We start from the raw sequence: 21,820 nt of genomic DNA on the forward strand, positions 1-21,820 counted from the left end.
TTGATCCGACGCGTTTCGTCCTTATTGGACTCATCAGGGGAGTATATAGAGATGTGTAGCTGCATTACTGGTATCCCCACCAATGTGGTTTCAATGAAGAAGCCGGGAGTCGCGTCAAAGCAAACACGCCCCCGGCGTGTGACACGCTTCCGGTCTATGGACCGCATTTCCTTTCTTTGGAGCGCATATCCGTCTTTTGGAACTCAAAATAACCTTGGAGACATAAAAACCTCTTCAAGGAAGCTGCAAAGAGAGCAATCCTACACCATGGTCCATAGAAAGCATGGGATACCATCCGCACTACATGGAATCGGCACCCGAAACTTGCTGCACATACGAAAACAAGACCCAAATCAAATTACTGGGCACATGATGTAAATAACAGCTTCAAAGCCGACAATGATGATACAGTCATATGTTAAAGTTTGGGCACCCCTATTAATGTTAACCTTTTTTCTTTATAACAATTTTGGTTTTTGCAACAGCTATTTCAGTTTCATATATCTAATAACTGATGGACTCAGTTATATTTCTGGATTCAAATGAAGTTTATTGTACTAACAGAAAATGTGCAATCTGCATTTAAACAAATTTTGACCGGTGCAAAAGTATGGGCACCCTTATCATTTTCTTGATTTGAACACTCCTAACTACTTTTTACTGACTTCCTGAAGCACTAAATTGGTTTTGTAACCTCATTGAGCTTTGAACTTCATAGCCAGGTGTATCAAATCATGAGAAAAGGTATTTAAGGTGGCCACTTGCAAGTAGTTCTCCTATTTGATTCTCCTATGAAGAGTGGCATCATGGGCTCCTCAAAACAACTCTCAAATGATCTGAAAACAAAGATTATTCAACATAGCTTTTCAGGGGAAGGATACAAAAAGTTGTCTCAGAGATTTAACCTGTCAGTTTCCACTCTGAGGAACATAGTAAGGAAATGGAAGAACACAGGTACAGTTCTTGTTAAGCCCAGAAGTGGCAGGCCAAGAAAAATATCAGAAAGGCAGAGAAGAAGAATGGTGAGAACAGTCAAGGACAATCCACAGACTACCTCCAAAGACCTGCAGCATCATCTTGCTGCATGTGCATGCAAGAGAAAATCCGAGTCAACAGGTAAATGAAGTAAAAAATCTTTCAATCTTTATTCAAGTAGGTAGAAAAACATCATATCAAAAATATGGTTAATAAAATGACAGCACCACAAGGTAGACACAGCTAAACCCAGGGTAATACCCACTCCCAAAATGCCTTAAATAACAGAGTACATGCGGTGTATACATAAATATATAAATAGCAAGTGCAATTATAAACCGACATGTCATATAAGAGCAATGCCCAAGAAGACACCATGAGGTATAAGTGGATAGCGATCGCGTGAAAAAAGCATGTATGGACGCGATATCTTACCAAGGTGTAGGCAGGAGCGGAATAACCCCAGGGCCAGGTGAAGGAAAGCCGGACGCGCGCTTCGCGTGAAAAGACCACGCTTTCTCAAGGGAAGTCTGTATGTGGTGGGGCGCAGGACCTTCTTATGTCCCATGTGACGCAGTTACATGGGAATCAGTGAACCAATCAGCGTGGTTCTAAGCGGCGCGTGCGTGCTGGAAACCAGAGGCGTCAGCTGATACGGGGAAGGCGTCACACATTACCCCGGGCGCACAGGGAGGAAGTGATCCTCCAGGAGCCCGGGGGAAGGTATAAAGACACCGCCCCCGATCGCCAACACCAAGGAGAGCAGGGCGCACGCGCACAACCACTAGATCACCACCGAGATATAATATCAGGATAGAATAGAAGAAACCTCAACGTCAAAATAATGAAATATAGATTCATAATATCACAAAAATTATACATCTTTAGGATCGCAATTGTGCAACAGTATATGCAAATATATAAACTATCCCGTATCAGGAATAAGATTTCAAATATGTGTACAAGCGCAATGCATATATTCATATAAACATAAAATGGAGGAACTTGATAATAAAGGAGATGACCAGAGGTGATGAAGATATATTTTCACTTCCAGATAGATTAGAAGGTCCCACGACAAACTAAGAAAAATTAAATTAAAAAAAGAAAATTAATTAAAAACAAATAAGATAAAAACACGAGAAACCCCAAATCCTGAAAGGGAGGGAAACCAAGGGAAAATGAGAGGGAAAATAGAAAGGAAGGGGATTTATGACAAGATGACAATAGCATCTAGCAACTAAATATTAGATCCTACAAAAAAGAGGAAAAGGACAAGGATTCATTAAGGCCCCTCGGGGCCAAAGTGTCCAATGTTACAATCCATTTGGCCTCGACTTGAGCCAGCCTGCGTTTATAATTTCCACCTCTTATGCCAAGATGGACCTGATCAATACCTCTAATTTTAAGCGAAGAAGACTCACTATTATGGTATTGTCGGAAGTGGCGAGGTAATGTTTTAAGAAGTGAGAGGTCAGTCACTGTCTTTGATGCACAAATGTCCCGCACATGCTCACGTACCCGTGTTCTTAGTTCCCTAGACGTTAAGCCAATATACTGTATATCTTAGAACAGCCGCATGTGGCATAATATGTGACGTTTGTACTACTACATGATATCCGATAACGGATATCATATTGTTTCTGTCCGTCAGAGGAAGTGAAGGTAGTGCAGCGCAGGACATTTGTGCATGCCAGACAGTGACCACAGGGTATGGAGCCGGTGACAGGGCCCCTCGTACCAAATGGATTAGCCAGAACAGGTACGTAGTGGCTATTAACAAGAAGGTCATTAAGATTTTTTGACCTTCTTGAAGTCATCAGGGGATGCTTACCCAAACACGATCTCAGGGAGGGCTCGGTACCCAAAACAGGCCAATGTTTAGTAAGAATACGTCTCATATCTTCCCACTGTTGGTTGAAAGTAGAGATGAACCTAATAGGTCCATCATTACTAGACCAAGAGTTCCCAGTGTGGGATTTGAGGAGACCAATTCGTGGAGTCGCCCTTGCCCTTAGATACCCATTTTTTATGCATCTATTGGAATATCCACGGCTGGAAAACCGTGATTTTAAATTAGCCAATTGGGCTTCAAATTTCTCATCCGATGAACAGATCCGCCTCTTCCGTAGGAACTGTCCGACCGGGACAGCCCTTATGGTGGATGGATAGTGAGCAGAGGACGCATGTACCAAAGAATTGACGGATGTTGGTTTACGATAGACATCAGTCTGAATGTGGCCCTAGGGGTCCACACTCAGAGTGACATCTAAAAAATTAATTTTTTTTTAATCAAAAGTATAAGTCAAATGAATATTAAATGAGTTTTGAAAATGAATATTAAATGAGTTTTGATTAAGCGTCCTCATGAAATCCTCAAGCTGCCGCACAGTCCCGTCCCACAAAAATAGGATGTCATCGATATATCGATGCCAGCACAGAACATGGGAAGCGGCCAGCATGCCCGCGTCACCAAACAAAGATCTCTCCCACGAACCGAGGAAGAGATTAGCGTACGCGGGCGCACAGGCCGCGCCCATGGCTGTGCCGTGTTTCTGCAAAAAGAACTGATCCTTAAATGTAAAGAAATTGTGGGTAAGGATATAGTGCAGCAGCTCGAGGATCAACTCACGTAAAAAGGGCCATCCAGGTCGGATCTTGCTGCAGATGGTGTCACTGTGCATCGGTCAACAATACAGCGCACTTTGCACAAGGAGAAGCTGTATGGGAGAGTGATGCGAAAAAAGCCGTTTCTGCAAGCACGCCACAAACAGAGTCGCCTGAAGTATGCAAAAGCACATTTGGACAAGCCAGTTACATTTCGGAAGAAGGTCCTGTGGACTGATGAAAGAAAGATTGAGTTGTTTGGTCATACAAAAAGGCGTTATGCATGGAGGCTAAAAAACACAGCATTCCAAGAAAAACATTTGCTACCCACAGTAAAATTTGGTGGAGGTTCCATCATGCTTTGGGGCTGTGTGGCCAATGCCGGCACCGGGAATCTTGTTAAAGTTGAGGGTCGCATGGATTCAACTCAGTATCAGCAGATGCTTGACAATAATGTGCAAGAATCAGTGACGAAGTTGAAGTTACGCAGGGGATGGATATTTCAGCAAGACAATGATCCAAAACACCTCTCCAAATCTACACAGGCATTCACGCAGATGAACAATTACAATGTTCTGGAATGGCCATCCCAGTCCCCAGACCTGAATATCATTGAACATCTGTGGGATGATTTGAAGCGGGCTGTCCATGCTCGGCGACCATCAAACTTAACTGAACTGGAATTGTTTTGTAAACAGGAATGGTCACAAATACCTTCATCCAGGATCCAGGAACTCATTAATAGCTACAGGAAGCGACTAGAGGCTGTTATTTTTGCAAAAGGAGGATCTACGAAATATTAATGTCACTTTTATGTTGAGGTGCCCATACTTTTGCACCGGTCAAATTTTGTTTAAATACAGATTGCACATTTTCTGTTAGTACAATAAACCTCATTTGAATCCAGAAATATAACTGAGTCCATCAGTTATTAGATATATGAAACTGAAATGGCTGTTGCAAAAACCAAAATTGTTATAAAGAAAAAAGGTTAACATTAATAAGGGTGCCCAAACTTTAACATATGACTGTATATATACATATCTTAACACACCTATCATTGTACGGAATTCTAGTTGGCATGATTTAGAATTTCTACCAACTTTTTCTTAAACCAGTGGTATCATGATAACAGAGGTTATGCACCTAAAAATGAACCATAAAGACTCAGAAAAAAAGGTGTTATGAAAAATGAAAGTAATAAAAAATAAAAATTGCAATTAAATATGTGAACTATGCCTTGAAGGGGCGGGTATATTACAAAAAGAAATTAAAATAAAAACTTGAATATAATATAAATGGGATAGATTCCCAAGAGTGGACCCCTGGAGTCATGATATCTGAGAAAACTGGGCGAGCTGGCCTCATAAAACTGCCCCCTATACAGGGAGTGTCAGGGGCAAGCCCAAGAAGTCTAAATACCACAACAAACATTACAGGAGGGTGGCTCGCAGGAAAATCAAAGAAAAAACAAAAAAAATTAATAACACCCACGTAGGAAAAAAGAGATAAAGGGTGCAAGGGAAAAATAGCCTACTGTAGTCTATAAAAAACAACTGTAGGACAGATGTTCATTCAAACCCAAAGGATGAGTTGTTTTCAAATAAAAAATCCATTTACTTTCCTTTTGGAGTATGAGTTTATCCCAATCCCCCCCCACCTCAATGGTGGTTCAATTTTGTCAATGCCAATGAAAGAAATCATTTTAGGGTCCTCTTGATGAAACAAATTCATAATAGCAACAGGGGTATCTCTCTTGTTGGTAATGTCACAGAGATGCTCAACAACCCTTTTGCGAAATTCTCCTTTGGTCTAACCCACATACTCCATTCCGCACCTGCAAGTGGCTTTATGCACAATACCTTTAGTACGACAGTTTATAAAATACCGAATGGAGTAGGTGGTGCCACATTACTGATGAAGGTCTTGGAGTGTAGAATTGATGCGCATGACTTACACCTACCGCATTTATAACACCCCTTTATCTGGGTTGACAGAAAACAGCTGTTTCTTTAGATTGAACATGGCTGTGAACCAGCCTGTCTCGCAGGGACCTACCCCTTCTATAGGTAATCTGGGGAGTTGGAGAGATGTATTTATTAATATCACCATCCATCATTAGTATTGCCCAATGCTTTTGAAGGACGGTTCTTACATTATCAGCCCCACTGGAGATTTTTGTAATAAAATGGATGGTAGTTTCCTCTGTGCTTTTTGGTTTTGAGACCAATAAGTCATTCATATCTCTCTTTAAAGACTCTTTATAAGCCCTGTTCAAAAAGCCCGCCGAGTTACCTCTATCGAGGAACCTCCCTCGAAGATCCCTTCCTTGTGCTATCAATATGTTCCCATCTCACTTCCTGCCCCAGATGCTGCTACTCCGCCATCTCCACCTGAACTAGCAGACTGTATCATTCCGGCACAAGAGGAAGATCAAGTGTTGAGGCATTCAGAGCGAAGCACAAAAGGAACACCCCAGCCTGCTACAGAGGCTAAAAGGCAGCGTCTTTTCCCATGTGTATATATTCATGTACTTATTTAGTCAGCTAGATAATCAGTTTAGCAACATTTAAGCCTCCGCACTTGGATAATACCAAGCACCTTGTTTATTCTTTGCATTATTTTATATATAGCCATGGACTAATTATGGACTGTTTCTTGCCGTTAAAGTGCCATTCCAGAGCCTTTTATATGGACGATAGTATATTGTGGAAAGAGACTCTATTTCACATGAGTCCTACCACCTTCTTGTTTTACAGTTGTTATTGCATATTGTCCTTCCATGTGTCTGAATATTCTTGTTGTGTTGTTAGATAACATTGCATGTGCAGTGGGGAAAAAAATTATTTAGTCAGCCAATTGTGCAAGTTCACCCACTTAAAAAGATGAGAGAGGCCTGTAATTGACCTCATAGGTAGACCACAACTGTGAGAGACATAATTAGAAAAAAATCCAGAAAATCACCTTGTCTGATTTGGCAAGATTTATTTTTCAAATTATGGTGGAGTATTTGGTCATTAAAGGGAATCTGTCACCTCATTTTTCACATATAACTGAGACCACCTCCATTAGGGGCTAATTTACAGCATGTATGCAATGACAGAGGTCAAATGTTTTCTGTAAGTCTTCACACTTTTGGCACACACTGTTGGTGGTATGTTCTTTCATGCAAATCTCCGCTAGAGCAGTGATGTTTTGGGCCTGTCGCTGGGCAACACAGACTTTCAAATCACTCCAAAGGTTTTCTATGGGGTTGAGATCTGGAGACTGGCTATGCCACTCCAGGACCTTCATATACTTCTTATGAAGCCACTCCTTCATTTCCCTGGTGGTGTGCTTGGGATCATGCTGAAAGACGCATCCACGTTTCACCTTCAATGCCCTTGCTGATGGGAGGATGTTTGCACTCAAAATCTCACGATAAATGGCCCCATTCATTCCTTCATGTACATGGATCAGTTATCCTGGTCCCTTTGCAGAGAAACAGCCCCAAAGCATGATGTTGCCACCCCCATGCTTCACAGTAGGTATGGTGTTCTTTGGATGCAACTCAGCATTCTGTCGCCTCGAAACAAGACGAGTTTGTTTCTAACAAACAATCGTACTTTGTTTTCATCAGACCATATGACATTCTCCCAATACTCTTCTGGATAATCCAAATGCTCTTTTGCAACTTCAGATGGACACCACCAGGTATGACGTAGCCACATGGTTTACCACATGTATCCAATGTACTCCATGTGTATAACAGGATTAGTAATGCCTATCATCAAATATCATATACATCAATATAAAGAAAAGATGATCAGAAGGCCAAAGTTTCAATAATCAATATCAAAAAATTTCAAAAATCCATAACATCAACATGAGGAAAGACAGAATGGAAAACAATTGCTAGTGCGGTTCCACATACACACACAAAGGGACGCACTCGTCTAGGCATGGGAAATATTAAATTTCACATGAGCACCTCAGCTTATGCATATACAAATAAAGCAATTTTAGACAGCATAATATAGGTTTACATTTATGTCCTCAGATCTATTAGTAGGGCATAATGCCCAAAATACCCATAATTATTCCCTTACACAGGCATATACATGAAGAGGAAATCCCACCACTGAACTACCGACCTCCTATAGCCATATAATTACCCATAATGGGAAGGGACAGTGCCCGATCAAAGATATAATTACCTGTGGATGTCAGCAGACAGTGGCTGTGCCAATGCCCAGAGGGAGTGCGTCTGCCCTGATGTGCGTGCCGGACCTTCCTTTCTCAAGGGGCCATGTTGGCGTTATGGATTTTTTACTATTGCTATAAATAAAAATTTTTGATATTGATTATTAAAACTTTGGCCTTCTGATCATCTTTTCTTTGCATTGATGTAAACTTCAGATGGGCCCGGACATGTAGTGGCTTAACCAGGGGGACACATCTGGCACTGCAGGATCTGAGTCTCTGGCGGCGTAGTGTGTTACTGATGGTAGCCTTTGTTACGGTGATCCCAGCACTATGCAGGTCATTCACTAGGTCCCCCTGTGTGGTTTTGGGATTTTTGTTCACTGTTCTTGTGATCATTTTGACCCCACGGGGTGAGATCTTGTGTGGAGCCCCAGATCGAGGGAGATTATCAGTCGTCTTGTATGTCTTCCATTTTCTTATTATATAGCTCACAGTTGATTTCATCACACCAGGCTGCTTGCCTATTGCAGATTCAGTCTTTCCAGCCTGGTGCAGGGCTACAATTTTGTTTTTAGTGTCCTTTGACAGCTCTTTGGTCTTCACCATAGTGGAGTTTAGAATGTGACTGTTTGAATTTGTGGACAGGTGTCTTTTAAACTGATAACAAGCTCAAACAGTTGTAATTAATACAGGTAATGAGTGGAGGACAGACAAGGGCGGGCTGGGCCGGGTGGCAGGGATGCAAATGCCCCCCGAGCCGCTTCCCCAGCAGCTGTGCAGGGTAGGTCGCCTGATGGTCCTGCACAGTAAACTGCGTGCAACCTTGTCTCCTGTGCTGTGATGCGGCCGGCAGCAGACACGGCCGTACAGGCGCGCACATCACAGTCTGTCTCAGCCGCTGTCTGCGGCTTATGAGACAGACAGACTGTGCTGTGCACGCAGGCGGTGCGATGACATCATTGTCTCGCGCCGCTCTACGGGCCTGAAGAGAAGACGGAGGCTGCGGTGCTGGGAAACAGGATGAGGTGAGTATAAACTTTATTATATTTTATATGATCGAGGCTGTGGGGCCATCATATTATATATATGGGGGGGTGAAACTGCAGCCATCATACTGTATATATGGGGGTGAAACTGCGTCAATCATACTGTATATATGGGGGGTGAAACTACGGCCATCATACTGTATATATGGGGGCATGAAACTGCGGCCATCATACTGTATATAAGGGGGGGTGAAACTGCGGCCAGCATACTGTATATATGGGGGCATGAAACTGCGGCCATCACACTGTATATAAGGGGGGGGGGGTGAAACTGCGGCCAGCATACTGTATATATGGGGGGGTGAAACTGTGGCCGTCATATTGTATATATGGGGGGGTGAAACTGCGGCCATCATAATGTATATATGGGGGGTGAAACTGCGGCCATCATACTGTATATAAGGGGGGGTGAAACTGCGGCCAGCATACTGTATATATGGGGGGGTGAAACTGCGGCCATCACACTGTATATAAGGGGAGGGGTGAAACTGCGGCCAGCATACTGTATCTATGGGGGGGTGAAACTGCGGCCGTCATATTGTATATATGGGGGGGTGAAACTGCAGCCATCATACTGTATATATGATGGGGTGAAACTGCAGCCATCATACTGTATATATGGGGGTGAAAATGCGTCAATTATACTGTATATATGGGGGGTGAAACTACGGCCATCATACTGTATATAAGGGGGGGGTGAAACTGCGGCCAGCATACTGTATATATGGGGGGTGAAAATGCGGCCATCATACTGTATATATGGGGGGGTGAAACTGTGGCCGTCATATTGTATATATGGGGGGGTGAAACTGCGGCCATCATACTGTATATATGGGGGGTGAAACTGCATCAATCATACTGTATATATGGGGGGTGAAACTACGGCCATCATACTGTATATATGGGGGGGTGAAACTGCGGCCATCATACTGTATATATGGGGGTGAAACTACGGCCATCATACTGTATATATGGGGGCATGAAACTGCGGCCATCACACTGTATATAAGGGGGGGGGTGAAACTGCGGCCAGCATACTGTATATATGGGGGGGTGAAACTGTGGCCGTCATATTGTATATATGGGTGGGGTGAAACTGCGGCCATCATACTGTATATATGGGGGGGTGAAACTGCGGCCGTCATATTGTATATATGGGGGGGTGAAACTGCGGCCAGCATACTGTATATATGGGGGGGGGAAACTGCGGCCGTCATATTGTATATATGGGGGGGTGAAACTGCGGCCATCATACTGTATATATGATGGGGTGAAACTGCAGCCATCATACTGTATATATGGGGGTGAAAATGCGTCAATCATACTGTATATATGGGGGGTGAAACTACGGCCATCATACTGTATATAAGGGGGGTGTGAAGCTGCGGCCAGCATACTGTATATATGGGGGGTGAAAATGCGGCCATCATACTGTATATATGGGGGGGTGAAACTGTGGCCGTCATATTGTATATATGGGGGGGTGAAACTGCGGCCATCATACTGTATATATGGGGGGTGAAACTGCGTCAATCATACTGTATATAAGGGGGGGTGAAACTGCGGCCATCATACTGTATATATGGGGGGGTGAAACTGCGGCCATCATATTGAATATATATGGGGGGGTGAAACTGCGGCCATCATACTGTATATATGGGGGGGTGAAACTGCGACCATCATACTGTATATATAGGGGGGAAACTGCGGCCATCATACTGTATATATGGGGGGGTGAAACTGCGGCCATCATACTGTATATAAGGGGAGTGAAACTGCGGCCATCATACTGTATATATGGGGGGGAAACTGCGGCCATCATACTGTATATATGGGGGGGAAACTGCGGCCATCATACTGTATATATGGGGGGGAAACTGTGGCCATCATACTGTATATATGGGGGGTGAAACTTTGGCCATCATACTGTATATATAGGGGGGTGAAACTGCGGCCGTCATACTGTATATATGGGGGGTGAAACTGCGGCCATCATACTGAATATATGGGGGGTGAAACTGCAGCCATCATACTGTATATATGGGGGGGAAACTGCGGCCAGCATACTGTATATATGGGGGGTGAAACTGCGGCCATCATACTGTATATATGGGGGGGTGAAACTGCGGCCATCATACTGTATATATGGGGGGGAAACTGCGGCCATCATACTGTATATATGGGGGGGGTGAAAGTGCGGCCATCATACTGTATATATGGGGGGGTGAAACTGCGGCCAACATACTGTATATATGGGGGGGTGAAATTGCGGCCATCATACTGTATATATGAGGGGGTGAAACTACGGCCATCATACTGTATATATGGGAGGGTGAAACTGCGGCCATCATATTGCATATATGGGGAAGGGGTGAAACTGCGGCCATCATACTGTATATATGGGGGGGTGAAACTGCGCCCATCATACTGTATATATGGGGGGTGAAACTGCGTCAATCATACTGTATATATGGGGGGTGAAACTGCGGCCATCATATTGTATATATGGGGGGGTGAAACTGCGGCCATCATACTGTATATATGATGGGGTGAAACTGCAGCCATCATACTGTATATATGGGGGTGAAAATGCGTCAATCATACTGTATATATGGGGGTGAAACTACGGCCATCATACTGTATATAAGGGGGGGGTGAAACTGCGGCCAGCATACTGTATATATGGGGGGTGAAAATGCGGCCATCATACTGTATATATGGGGGGGTGAAACTGTGGCCGTCATATTGTATATATGGGGGGGTGAAACTGCGGCCATCATACTGTATATATGGGGGGTGAAACTGCGTCAATCATACTGTATATATGGGGGGTGAAACTACGGCCATCATACTGTATATATGGGGGGGTGAAACTGCGGCCATCATACTGTATATATGGGGGTGAAACTGCATCAATCATACTGTATATATGGGGGGTGAAACTACGGCCATCACACTGTATATAAGGGGGGGGTGAAACTGCGGCCAGCATACTGTATATATGGGGGGTGAAACTGTAGCCGTCATATTGTATATATGGGGGGGTGAAACTGCGGCCATCATACTGTATATATGGGGGGGTGAAACTGCGGCCGTCATATTGTATATATGGGGGGGTGAAACTGCGGCCATCATACTGTATATATGGGGGGGGTGAAACTGCGGCCGTCATATTGTATATATGGGGGGTGAAACTGCGGCCATCATACTGTATATATGATGGGGTGAAACTGCAGCCATCATACTGTATATATGGGGGTGAAAATGCGTCAATCATACTGTATATATGGGGTGAAACTACGGCCATCATACTGTATATAAGGGGGGGTGAAACTGCGGCCAGCATACTGTATATATAGGGGGTGAAAATGCGGCCATCATACTGTATATATGGGGGGGTGAAACTGTGGCCGTCATATTGTATATATGGGGGGTGAAACTGCGGCCATCATACTGTATATATGGGGGGTGAAACTGCGGCCATCATACTGTATATATGGGGGGGTGAAACTGTGGCCGTCATATTGTATATATGGGGGGGTGAAACTGCGGCCATCATACTGTATATATGGGGGCATGAAAATGCGGCCATCACACTGTATATAAGGGGGGGTGAAACTGCGGCCAGCATACTGTATATATGGGGGGGTGAAACTGTGGCCGTCATATTGTATATATGGGGGGGTGAAACTGCGGCCATCATAATGTATATATGGGGAGTGAAACTGCGGCCATCATACTGTATATAAGGGGGGGGTGAAACTGCGGCCAGCATACTGTATATATGGGGGGGTGAAACTGCGGCCATCACACTGTATATAAGGGGGGGGGTGAAACTGCGGCCAGCATACTGTATATATGGGGGGGTGAAACTGCGGCCATCATACTGTATATATGATGGGGTGAGACTGCAGCCATCATACTGTATATATGGGGGTGAAAATGCGTCAATCATACTGTATATATGGGGGGTGAAACTACGGCCATCATACTGTATATAAGGGGGGGTGAAACTGCGGCCAGCATACTGTATATATGGGGGGGTGAAACTGTGGCCGTCATATTGTATATATGGGGGGGTGAAACTGCGGCCATCATACTGTATATATGGGGGGGTGAAACTGCGGCCATCATACTGTATATATGGGGGGTGAAACTGCGTCAATCATACTGTATATATGGTGGGTGAAACTACGGCCATCATACTGTATATATGGGGGCGTGAAACTGCGGCCATCACACTGTATATAAGGGGGGGGGTGAAACTGCGGCCATCACACTGTATATAGGGGGGGTGAAACTGCGGCCAGCATACTGTATATAAGGGGGGGTGAAACTGCGGCCAGCATACTGTATATATGGGGGGGTGAAACTGCGGCCGTCATATTGTATATATGGGGGGGGTGAAACTGCGGCCGTCATATTGTATATATGGGGGGGTGAAACTGCGGCCATCATACTGTATATATGGGGGGGTGAAACTGCGGCCGTCATATTGTATATATGGGGGGGGTGAAACTGCGGCCATCATACTGTATATATGGGGGGGTGAAACTGCGGCCATCATACAGTATATATGGGGGGGTGAAACTGCGGCCATCATACTGTATATATGGGGGAGGGGTGAAACTGCGGCCATCATACTGTATATATGGGGGGGTGAAACTGCGGACATCAGACTGTATATACAGTGGCATGCAAAAGTTTAGGTCAAAATTACTGTTATTGTGAACAGTTAAGCAAGTTGAAGATAAAATGATCTCTAAAAGGCCTAAAGTTAAAGATGACACATTTGTTTTGTATTTTAGGCTAAAAAGTAATACACATTGTATTTTTTTCACATTTTAAAAATTACAAAAAGAAAAATGGTCTGATGCTAAAGTTTGGGCACCTTTGGAGATTTGTGTGCTCAGATAACTGTGACCAAGGTTTCAGACCTTAATTAGCCTGTAAGGGATATGGCTTGTTCACCCTCAATGTTAGGAAAGGCCAGCTGATGCAGATTCCACAGGTTTAGAAACACATAGCCTCCTCTAACCTTGTGCGAAAAAACAGCCACCATGGGTTCTTTTAAGCAGCTGCCTAGCACTCTGAAAATGAAAATGGTGGAGGCCCACAAAGCAGGAGAAGGCTATAAGAAGATAGCAAAGTGTTTTCAAGTTGTCCTTTTCTCAGTTCAATATGTAATTCAGAAATAGCAGTTTACAGGAACAGTGGAGGTCAAGATAAGGTCTGGAAGGCCAAGCAAAATTTCAGAGAGAGCTGCTTGTAGGATTGCTAGAAAGGCATATCAGAACCCCCACTTGACTGCAAAAGACCTTCAGAAAGATTTAGCAGATTCTGGAGTTGTGGTAATTGTTCTACTGTTCAGAGACACCTTATCAAATATGGCCTTCATGGAAGAGTCATCAGAAGAAAACCTCTCCTGCACCCTCACCATAAAATTTAGCATCAGAGGTATGCAAAAGAACATCTAAACAAGCCCAATGCATTTTAGAAACAAGTCCTGTGAATCGTTGAAGTTAAAATAAAACTCTTTGGTCGCAATGATCAAAGGTATGTGCAGAGAAAAAAATGCATAGAATTTCAGGAAAAGAACATCTCTCCAACCATTAAGCATGGGGATGGATCAATCATGCTTTGGAGTTGTGTTGCAGACAATGGCACATGGAACATTTCACAGGTAGAGGGAAGAATGGAGTCAATGAAATTTCAACAAATTCTTGATGCAAACATAACACCATGTGTAAAAAAGCTGAATTTGAAAACAGGATGGCTTCTACAAATGGATCATGATCACACACATCAAAATCCACAATAGACTACCTCAAAAGGCGACAGCTAGAGGTTTTTCAATGGCCCTCACAGTCCCCTGATTCGATCATCTTTGAAAATCTGTGGCTAGTCCTCAAAATAGCAGTGCATGCAAGACGACCCAGGAATCTCACAGAAAAGAAAGAATTTTCCAAGGAAGAATGGATGAAAATCCATCAAACAAGAATTGAAAGGCTCTTGGCTGGCTACTAAAAGTGTTTACAAGCTGTGATATTTTAAAAGGGAGTGCTACTAGGTACTAACTATGCAAGGTGCCCAAACTTTTGCATTGGCCTATTTTCCTTATTGTAATTTTTAAAATGTAAAAAATGACAATATATAATTTTTTTGGCCTAAAATACAGAGAAAATGTGTCATCTTTAACTTTAGCCCTTTTAGAGATTATTCCATCTTCAACTTGCTTAACTGGTCAAACTGGTCACAATAACAGTAATTTTGACCAGGGGTGCCCAAACTTTTAAATGCCACTGTATGGGGGGGAAACTGCGGCCATCATACTGTATATAAGGGGGGGGTGAAACTGCGGCCATCATACTGTTTATATGGGGGGTGAAACTGCGGCCATCATACTGTATATATGGGGGGGAAACTGTGGCCATCATACTGTATATATGGGGGGTGAAACTGCGGCCATCATTCTGTATATATGGGGGAGGTGAAACTGCAGCCATCATGCTGTATATATGGGGGGGTTGGGGGGTGAAACTGCGGCCATCATACTGTATATGGGGGGGTGAAACTGCAGCCATCATACTGTATATGGTGGGGTGAAACTGCAGCCATCACACTGTATATATGGGGGGTGAAACTGCGGCCATCAAACTGTATATATGGGGGGTGAAACTGCGGCCATCATACTGTATATATGGGGGGTGAAAATGCAGCCATCATACTGTATATATGGGGGGGTGAAACTGCGGCCATCATACTGTATATATGGGGCGGGTGAAACTGCGGCCATCATACTGTATGTATGGGGGATGAAACTGCGGCCAGCATACTGTATATATGGGGGGGTGAAACTGCGGCCATCATACTGTATATATGGGGGGGTGAAACTGCGGCCATCATACTGTATATATGAACGGGCTGTGGGGCCATCATACTGTATACATGGGAGGAAACTGCGGCCATCATACTGTATATATGGGGGGGGGAAACTGTGGCCATCATACTGTATATATGAACGGGGTGTGGGGCCATCATACTGTATATATGGGGGGAAACTGTGGCCATCATACTGTACTGCTATCATCCTTTATATATAAGGGAACTGGCCATATATACGGGGGAACTGGGGCCACCCTACTCTATATATGGGGGAACTGGGGCCATCATACTATATACTGGGGGGAAAATGGGGCCATCTTACTATATATATATGGGGGAACTGGGGACATCGAACTGTATATATGGGGAAACTGCGGGCATCATACGATATACGGAGGGGGTCTGGGGCTATCATACTATATACATGGAGGAACTGGGGCCATCATACTATATATATGAGGGAACTGGGGCCACCTTACTATATACATGGAGGAACTGGAGCCATTCTACTATATACTGTATATATGAGTGAACTGGGGTCATCATATATATATGGGGTGAGCTGGGGATATCTTACTATATATACTGTATATGGGGCTGTGGGACCATTATACTTTATATATGGGGGGACTGGGACCATTCTACTATATACAGTACATGGGGGCAACTGGGGCCACCAAACTATTTATTTGGTGCAGTGGGGACCTTTATACTATATATATACAGGGCAGTGGGGCCATCATACTATACAGTTGAAACCAGAAGTTTCCATACATTATTTAAAAAGACACATATGACCTAAAACGGGAAAGGTTTATTCTGATTTCATTTCAGATATTGAGAAAAACATGCAGATTTGTATTTTTATACAGTATATAGTGGATGTAAACGTCTGGTTTCAACTGTATATACATAGGGGGCAGTGGGGACTTTCATACTATATACAGGGAGCAGTGGGGACCTTCATTCTATATATAGGGGGCAGGGGGGCCTTCATGCTGTATATAGGGGGCAGTGGGGACCATCATACTATATATAGGGGCAATGAGAACATCTTATTTTATATAGGGGCTATGTAGCCATTTTACTATATATAGGGAGATGTGGGGTCCTCAGTGTATAATAAAGGGCTTTGGGGACCATCATATTGCGTTTTGTGGTATGTAGGACTATCATTCTGTATATTCAGAGCTTTGTGGGCACTCAGAGGACATTATTTGTTATAAATGGGGACATTATTAGTTTTGATAGGGGCACTCACATTCCATTATTTTTTTCTTAGGGCTCGGTTCTGCTCCCATATCTCTGTAGTAAGCTCCGTTCTGCTCCTATACTTCTGTAGTAAGCTCGGTTCTGCTCCCATATCTCTGTAGTAAGCTCCGTTTTGCTCCTATATTTCCATAGTAAGCACTGTTCTGTTCCCATATCCCTGGAGTAAGCTTGGTTCTGCTCCCTTATCTCTGCAGTAAGCTCCGTTCTGTTCCCACATCTCTGCAGTAAGCTCGGTTCTGCTCCCTTATCTCTATAGTAAGCTCGGTTCTGCTCCCTTATCTCTATAGTAAGCTCAGTTCTGCTCCCATATCTCTGGAGTAAGCTCTGTTCTGCTCCCATATCTCTGCAGTAAGGTTGGTTCTGCTCCCATATATCTGTAATAAGCTCTGTTCTGCTCCTATACTTCTGTAGTAAGCTCAGTTCTGCTCCCATATCTTTGTAGCAAGCTCAGTTCTGTTCCCATAGCTCTATATTAAGCTCCGTTCTGCTGCCATATCTCTCTAGTAGGCTCAGTTCTGCTCCCATATCTCTGTAGTAAGCTTGGTTTTGCTCCCATATCTCTGTAGTAAGCTTGGTTCTGCTCCCATATCTCTGTAGTAAGCTCCGTTCTGCTCCTATACTTCTGTAGTAAGCTCCGTTCTGCTCCCATATCTCTTTAGTAACCTCAGTTCTGCTCCCATATCTTTGTAGTAGGCTCCGTTCTGTTTCCATATCTTTGTAGTAGGCTCAGTTATGCTCCCATAGCTCTGCAGGAAGCTGTTTTCTGCTCCCATATCTCTGGAGTAAGCTCAGTTCTGCTCCCATATCTCTGTAGTAAGCTCGCTTCTGCTCCCATATCTCTGTAGTAAGCTCGCTTCTGCTCCCATATCTCTGTAGTAAGCTTGCTTCTGCTCCCATAGCTCTGTAGTAAGCTCGGTTCTGCTCCCATATCTCTGTAGTAAGCTCGCTTCTGCTCCCTTATTTCTGTAGTAAGCTCGGTTCTGCTCCCATGTCTCTGTAGTTAGCTCGGTTTTGCTCCCATATCTCTGTAGTAAGCTCCAGTCAGCAATCTTGATTCCGGTCTCGTGTCTATGTAGTCAGCTTGCTTCTGTTACATTATCTATGTAGGCTGTAAGCTTGGTTCTGCTTCCATATATATGCAGCTAGCTCCATTCAGTTCCCATATCTATGTACCAGGCTGTTTTTAAAGCCTGTTATCTATGCCTCTTTAATGCAGCGGCCAGAGACAAACGGGGCAAATGCACCGCGACTGGAGGGCCACTGCCTTGTGATTGTCCCCCAGGCTGAAAAGTGCCAGCCAGCCCCTGAGGACAGAGGATCCTCTTAAAGAAGAAGTTACAGGTCTGTGAGAGCCAGAAATCTTGCATGTCTTTAGGTGACCAATTACTTATTTTCCACCATAATTTGCAAAATAAATCTTGCCAAATCAGAAAAGGTGATTTTATGGATTTTTGTTCTCATTTTGTCTCTCATAGTTGTGGTCTACCTATGATGTCAATTACAGGCCTCTTTCATCTTTTTAAGTGGGAGAACTTGCACAATTGATGGCTGACTAAATACTTTTTCCCCACTGTATCTCTCCTTCCTTCTTTAGCAGTCCTCTACTTGTACAGTTGCAGGGGACGGCTCTCCTTAAGAGGGGGAGTATGTAGTAAACCGGTCCAGATTATGTCTGTTCTTTTAAGTACCCCTGGACCGTGAGTAACTCATTACACTACAACTCACATTCTAGCTACCCCTTCACTGTTATCAGATACAGTATGTGCTTTCATTTTGATCCATGTATTTTTCCAGGTACTGTATTTTCTCATTTGTGGTGCTCCAGCACCATCTGCTGGTGAAGTGTATGATTTACACTACGATACAATGTAAAGTTTTAACATGAGAACTGAGGGTTCAATAGCAGGAGCTATTCTAGTTTCCACCAAGTCTGGACCAGGCAGAGCTAGGAAATAAAAACATAAGGGGTGTTCCAGCTGATAAAATTTATTGCTTTATTGAAAAAATTAAAATAGTACAGCGGCTTACTCCTCAAGAGCAAATGGATGTGCTATTAGGCACTGAGATACCAGCTACGTGTTTCGACCCTACATGGGTCTTTAACACAGCTGTGATAAAGACCCATGTAGGGTCGAAACGCGTAGCTGGTATCTCAGTGCCTCATAGCACATCCATCTGCTCTTGAGGAGTAAAGCGCTGTACTATTTTAATTTTTTCAATAGAGCAAGAAATTTTATCAGCTGGAACGCCCCTTATGTTTTTGTCTGCTATCAACTATCGTTGGGTCCAGATGAGGTTCCGTGCTGTGGCTGTGGTTGGTGAGCTGGCTAGGGCTTTTTTAGCCCATTTTTTTCTATTAGAGCTGGGAAATCCCCAGTCTGGGACAAGCTGCCAAAGGGAGCAGAACACATGTTGAGACTCCCTTACCCCAAGATCTCCTGGTAGGCCCCAAAGCATGTGATTATGTAAGAAGAAGGACCGTGCCGTGGGTACCAGTTCTGTGCCGGGTCCAGGAACTGTCGGGGCTGTCTCCTCTGTTGTCCGGCGGGAGACAGCTTAAGAGACCATACAAATCTTGGTGTCCGGAAGCAGGGGGTGTGGCTAAGCGTTTACAGCCACAGCACACGCGGAAACACAGAAACTTGGCGGGAACAGACAGCGCGCAGCAAAGAGAAGTCAGTGCTCCGTCCCTTGAGCACCAATGCAACGTAGGCCCATGCCCGAGCATCCCTGCCGCCACTGGCAGAGACTACGAGAAGAGACATGCAGTGTGCCCATTGGGCACCACAAAGCAAGGTGCCAAACGCTCCAGGCCCCTGAGTACTGCGCATGTGCTGCCTAACAAAGACCGGGTGTCATCTGCCCCCTGACTCCCCAGTGTAAATTTGCAGTGCCACATTGGGCTCAGTGGAAGGTACCGGAGACCAACCGCTGCCACCACAAGACAGATCATCGTTATCTTCAGGACCTCATCAGACAAGCCATTGTTGGCGCCATTGCCTGATCTGTAACTTCCACGGCATGAGAAACGACTGACAGCATAAGTTAACCCAACAAGAACTGCTATTACTTTATCTACTGTTCTTTAACCTTGCATATTATTTACATTTGAACTGCTTAATGCCCCGTTTAACTGATTATCTCCCTGCATGGAGTATTCCAGTGTTAATAAAAATTGTTAACCCTTGCTCTGTCTCCTGTCCTTCACTGCGTAATGCAACCTGCTCACAATTATTCTCTGTCTTCCACAGGCAGTCTGCTAAAAGCTTTCTACCCTGGGTCCTCACAGTCCGGACCTACATGTGCTTCATCAGACTGTATTTCTGCATGTGTTGTGACAAGCAGAGAAATTACCCCAGACTCCCAGGTCGGTGAAACACTCTGGCTATATGTAATCTTCCGCGTAAAGCTACAAAAATACTCCAAACCCCTCTATAATAACTTAAAAGCACTACATCTAAAGGAGCAGGTTCTTAAAGCTCCAAAGCCTCAATTTCATGTTAGAATCTAACTATGAATTGTATTTTCTGTGTTCTACCCACATGAACTGTGAAGAATTTACTCCGTATCATATTTCCCCGTTCCTGCGAAAGTAAACACGACTGTTATCACCGAAACCTGTGTCTGTAGTCATTATCGTGGACGCTGTGTGGGGTGGATAGCAGTGAACGGAAAGCCCCATAACTAGGGCATTATAAACACATCTTGGATGGCATTGGTCGGCAATTGTAAAAGGAGCCGCCAGCAGCAAATCTTGATGAGTTGTGTGTCCAAGTACATTCAGTGTGGCAGAACATTCATCAGAAAACCATTAATAACCTTGCTGATATCAGCCAAGACATGTAAGAGCGAGAATTTCTGCATGTGGTGCTCATACTCGATTCTGAGTAAATCAAGATGTTTCTAAAGTAGTTTCCATTCTTTTTTATCATTAACGTGTATTTCAAACCTATTATTTCCATAATTCCACAACCTTTCCTTCTTGGTGTTTTATGTTGAGGAGTGTATATTACAGAAAGTCAATGTTCATACCTTTATAGCCATGATCTGACTCTCCTGTACTGTTGTCTTTAGATTGAGCATCTACCATGAGTTGTAGGAAATCTACACGATCCTGAAAGAACAGATAAAAGATCAGAGCAGGCAAAGTTCCAAAATACGGTAATTGAAATCCTTTGCATTCTACTATAGTACTTTATCTCAGACAATTTAGCGACTACCTTTATGACTTTACATATTACATATATATGATATATTATCTCCTGCCTTTCTCTTAATACGGATATTTCAAAATCAGTTTGAGTTCAAAATTTAAAAACATCAAATTTTGACTAATCAAATATGGTGGCAAGGGTTAGAAGAGAATCCCTTCACATATTTCCCAGTTGAGTTAAACATTCACTTACTGTGTGAATTCCTTTCTGCCTGCTTTTCTTAATGCTTGTTATAGCATCTTGAAAAAATTTGAGGATGCTCCTCGGCAGGAAGCAAAAATTCAGTTTATTCAAAAGAGGAATCAGGAACGGAAACAGAACTGTAAGAAAAAAAGCAGAGCCTGAATCATTCAATCAGCACAGTGGATTTCATTGACCGTATTTTTAGGAGCTACAAGACTTTTCTGACTTCTTTGGGGACTTAGAGATGATGGATGCACTTGCTGTTGAGCTCTACATTGTGACCTTGGAGCAGAACTCCATGGTTGTGACATGACTGATCAGAAAGTAGTGCCATGTTAGATGCCATCTGTAATTAAATGTTTGTGGCACGCATTAACCCCTTCCTGACATGCGCTGTCTAAATACTACTCTGCGGGAGCCGCATCTGGGCCGGTTTTAGGGGGGGGACGGGGG

At 43.8% G+C, this 21,820-nt stretch overlaps 1 protein-coding gene across 2 annotated transcripts in view; it reads right to left on the minus strand.

The window, feature by feature from the left end:
* Window positions 1-21,820, minus strand: part of LOC141092168 (cytochrome P450 3A29-like) — a 107,833-nt gene that overhangs the window by 48,919 nt on the left and 37,094 nt on the right. For both annotated transcript variants that reach the window (XM_073578140.1, XM_073578149.1), the window contains exons 8-9: window positions 21,377-21,504; window positions 21,003-21,084 (exon numbers count right to left, since the gene is read on the minus strand). In XM_073578140.1, coding sequence (XP_073434241.1) covers window positions 21,003-21,084; window positions 21,377-21,504 — 210 coding nt within the window. The remainder of the gene's footprint in view (window positions 1-21,002; window positions 21,085-21,376; window positions 21,505-21,820) is intronic.

The sequence above is a fragment of the Dendrobates tinctorius genome, unplaced genomic scaffold, assembly GCF_039654945.1.
Source record: "Dendrobates tinctorius isolate UK_male_01 unplaced genomic scaffold, ASM3965494v1 ptg000008l, whole genome shotgun sequence".
In the NCBI taxonomy this organism is placed as follows: Eukaryota; Metazoa; Chordata; class Amphibia; order Anura; family Dendrobatidae; genus Dendrobates; species Dendrobates tinctorius.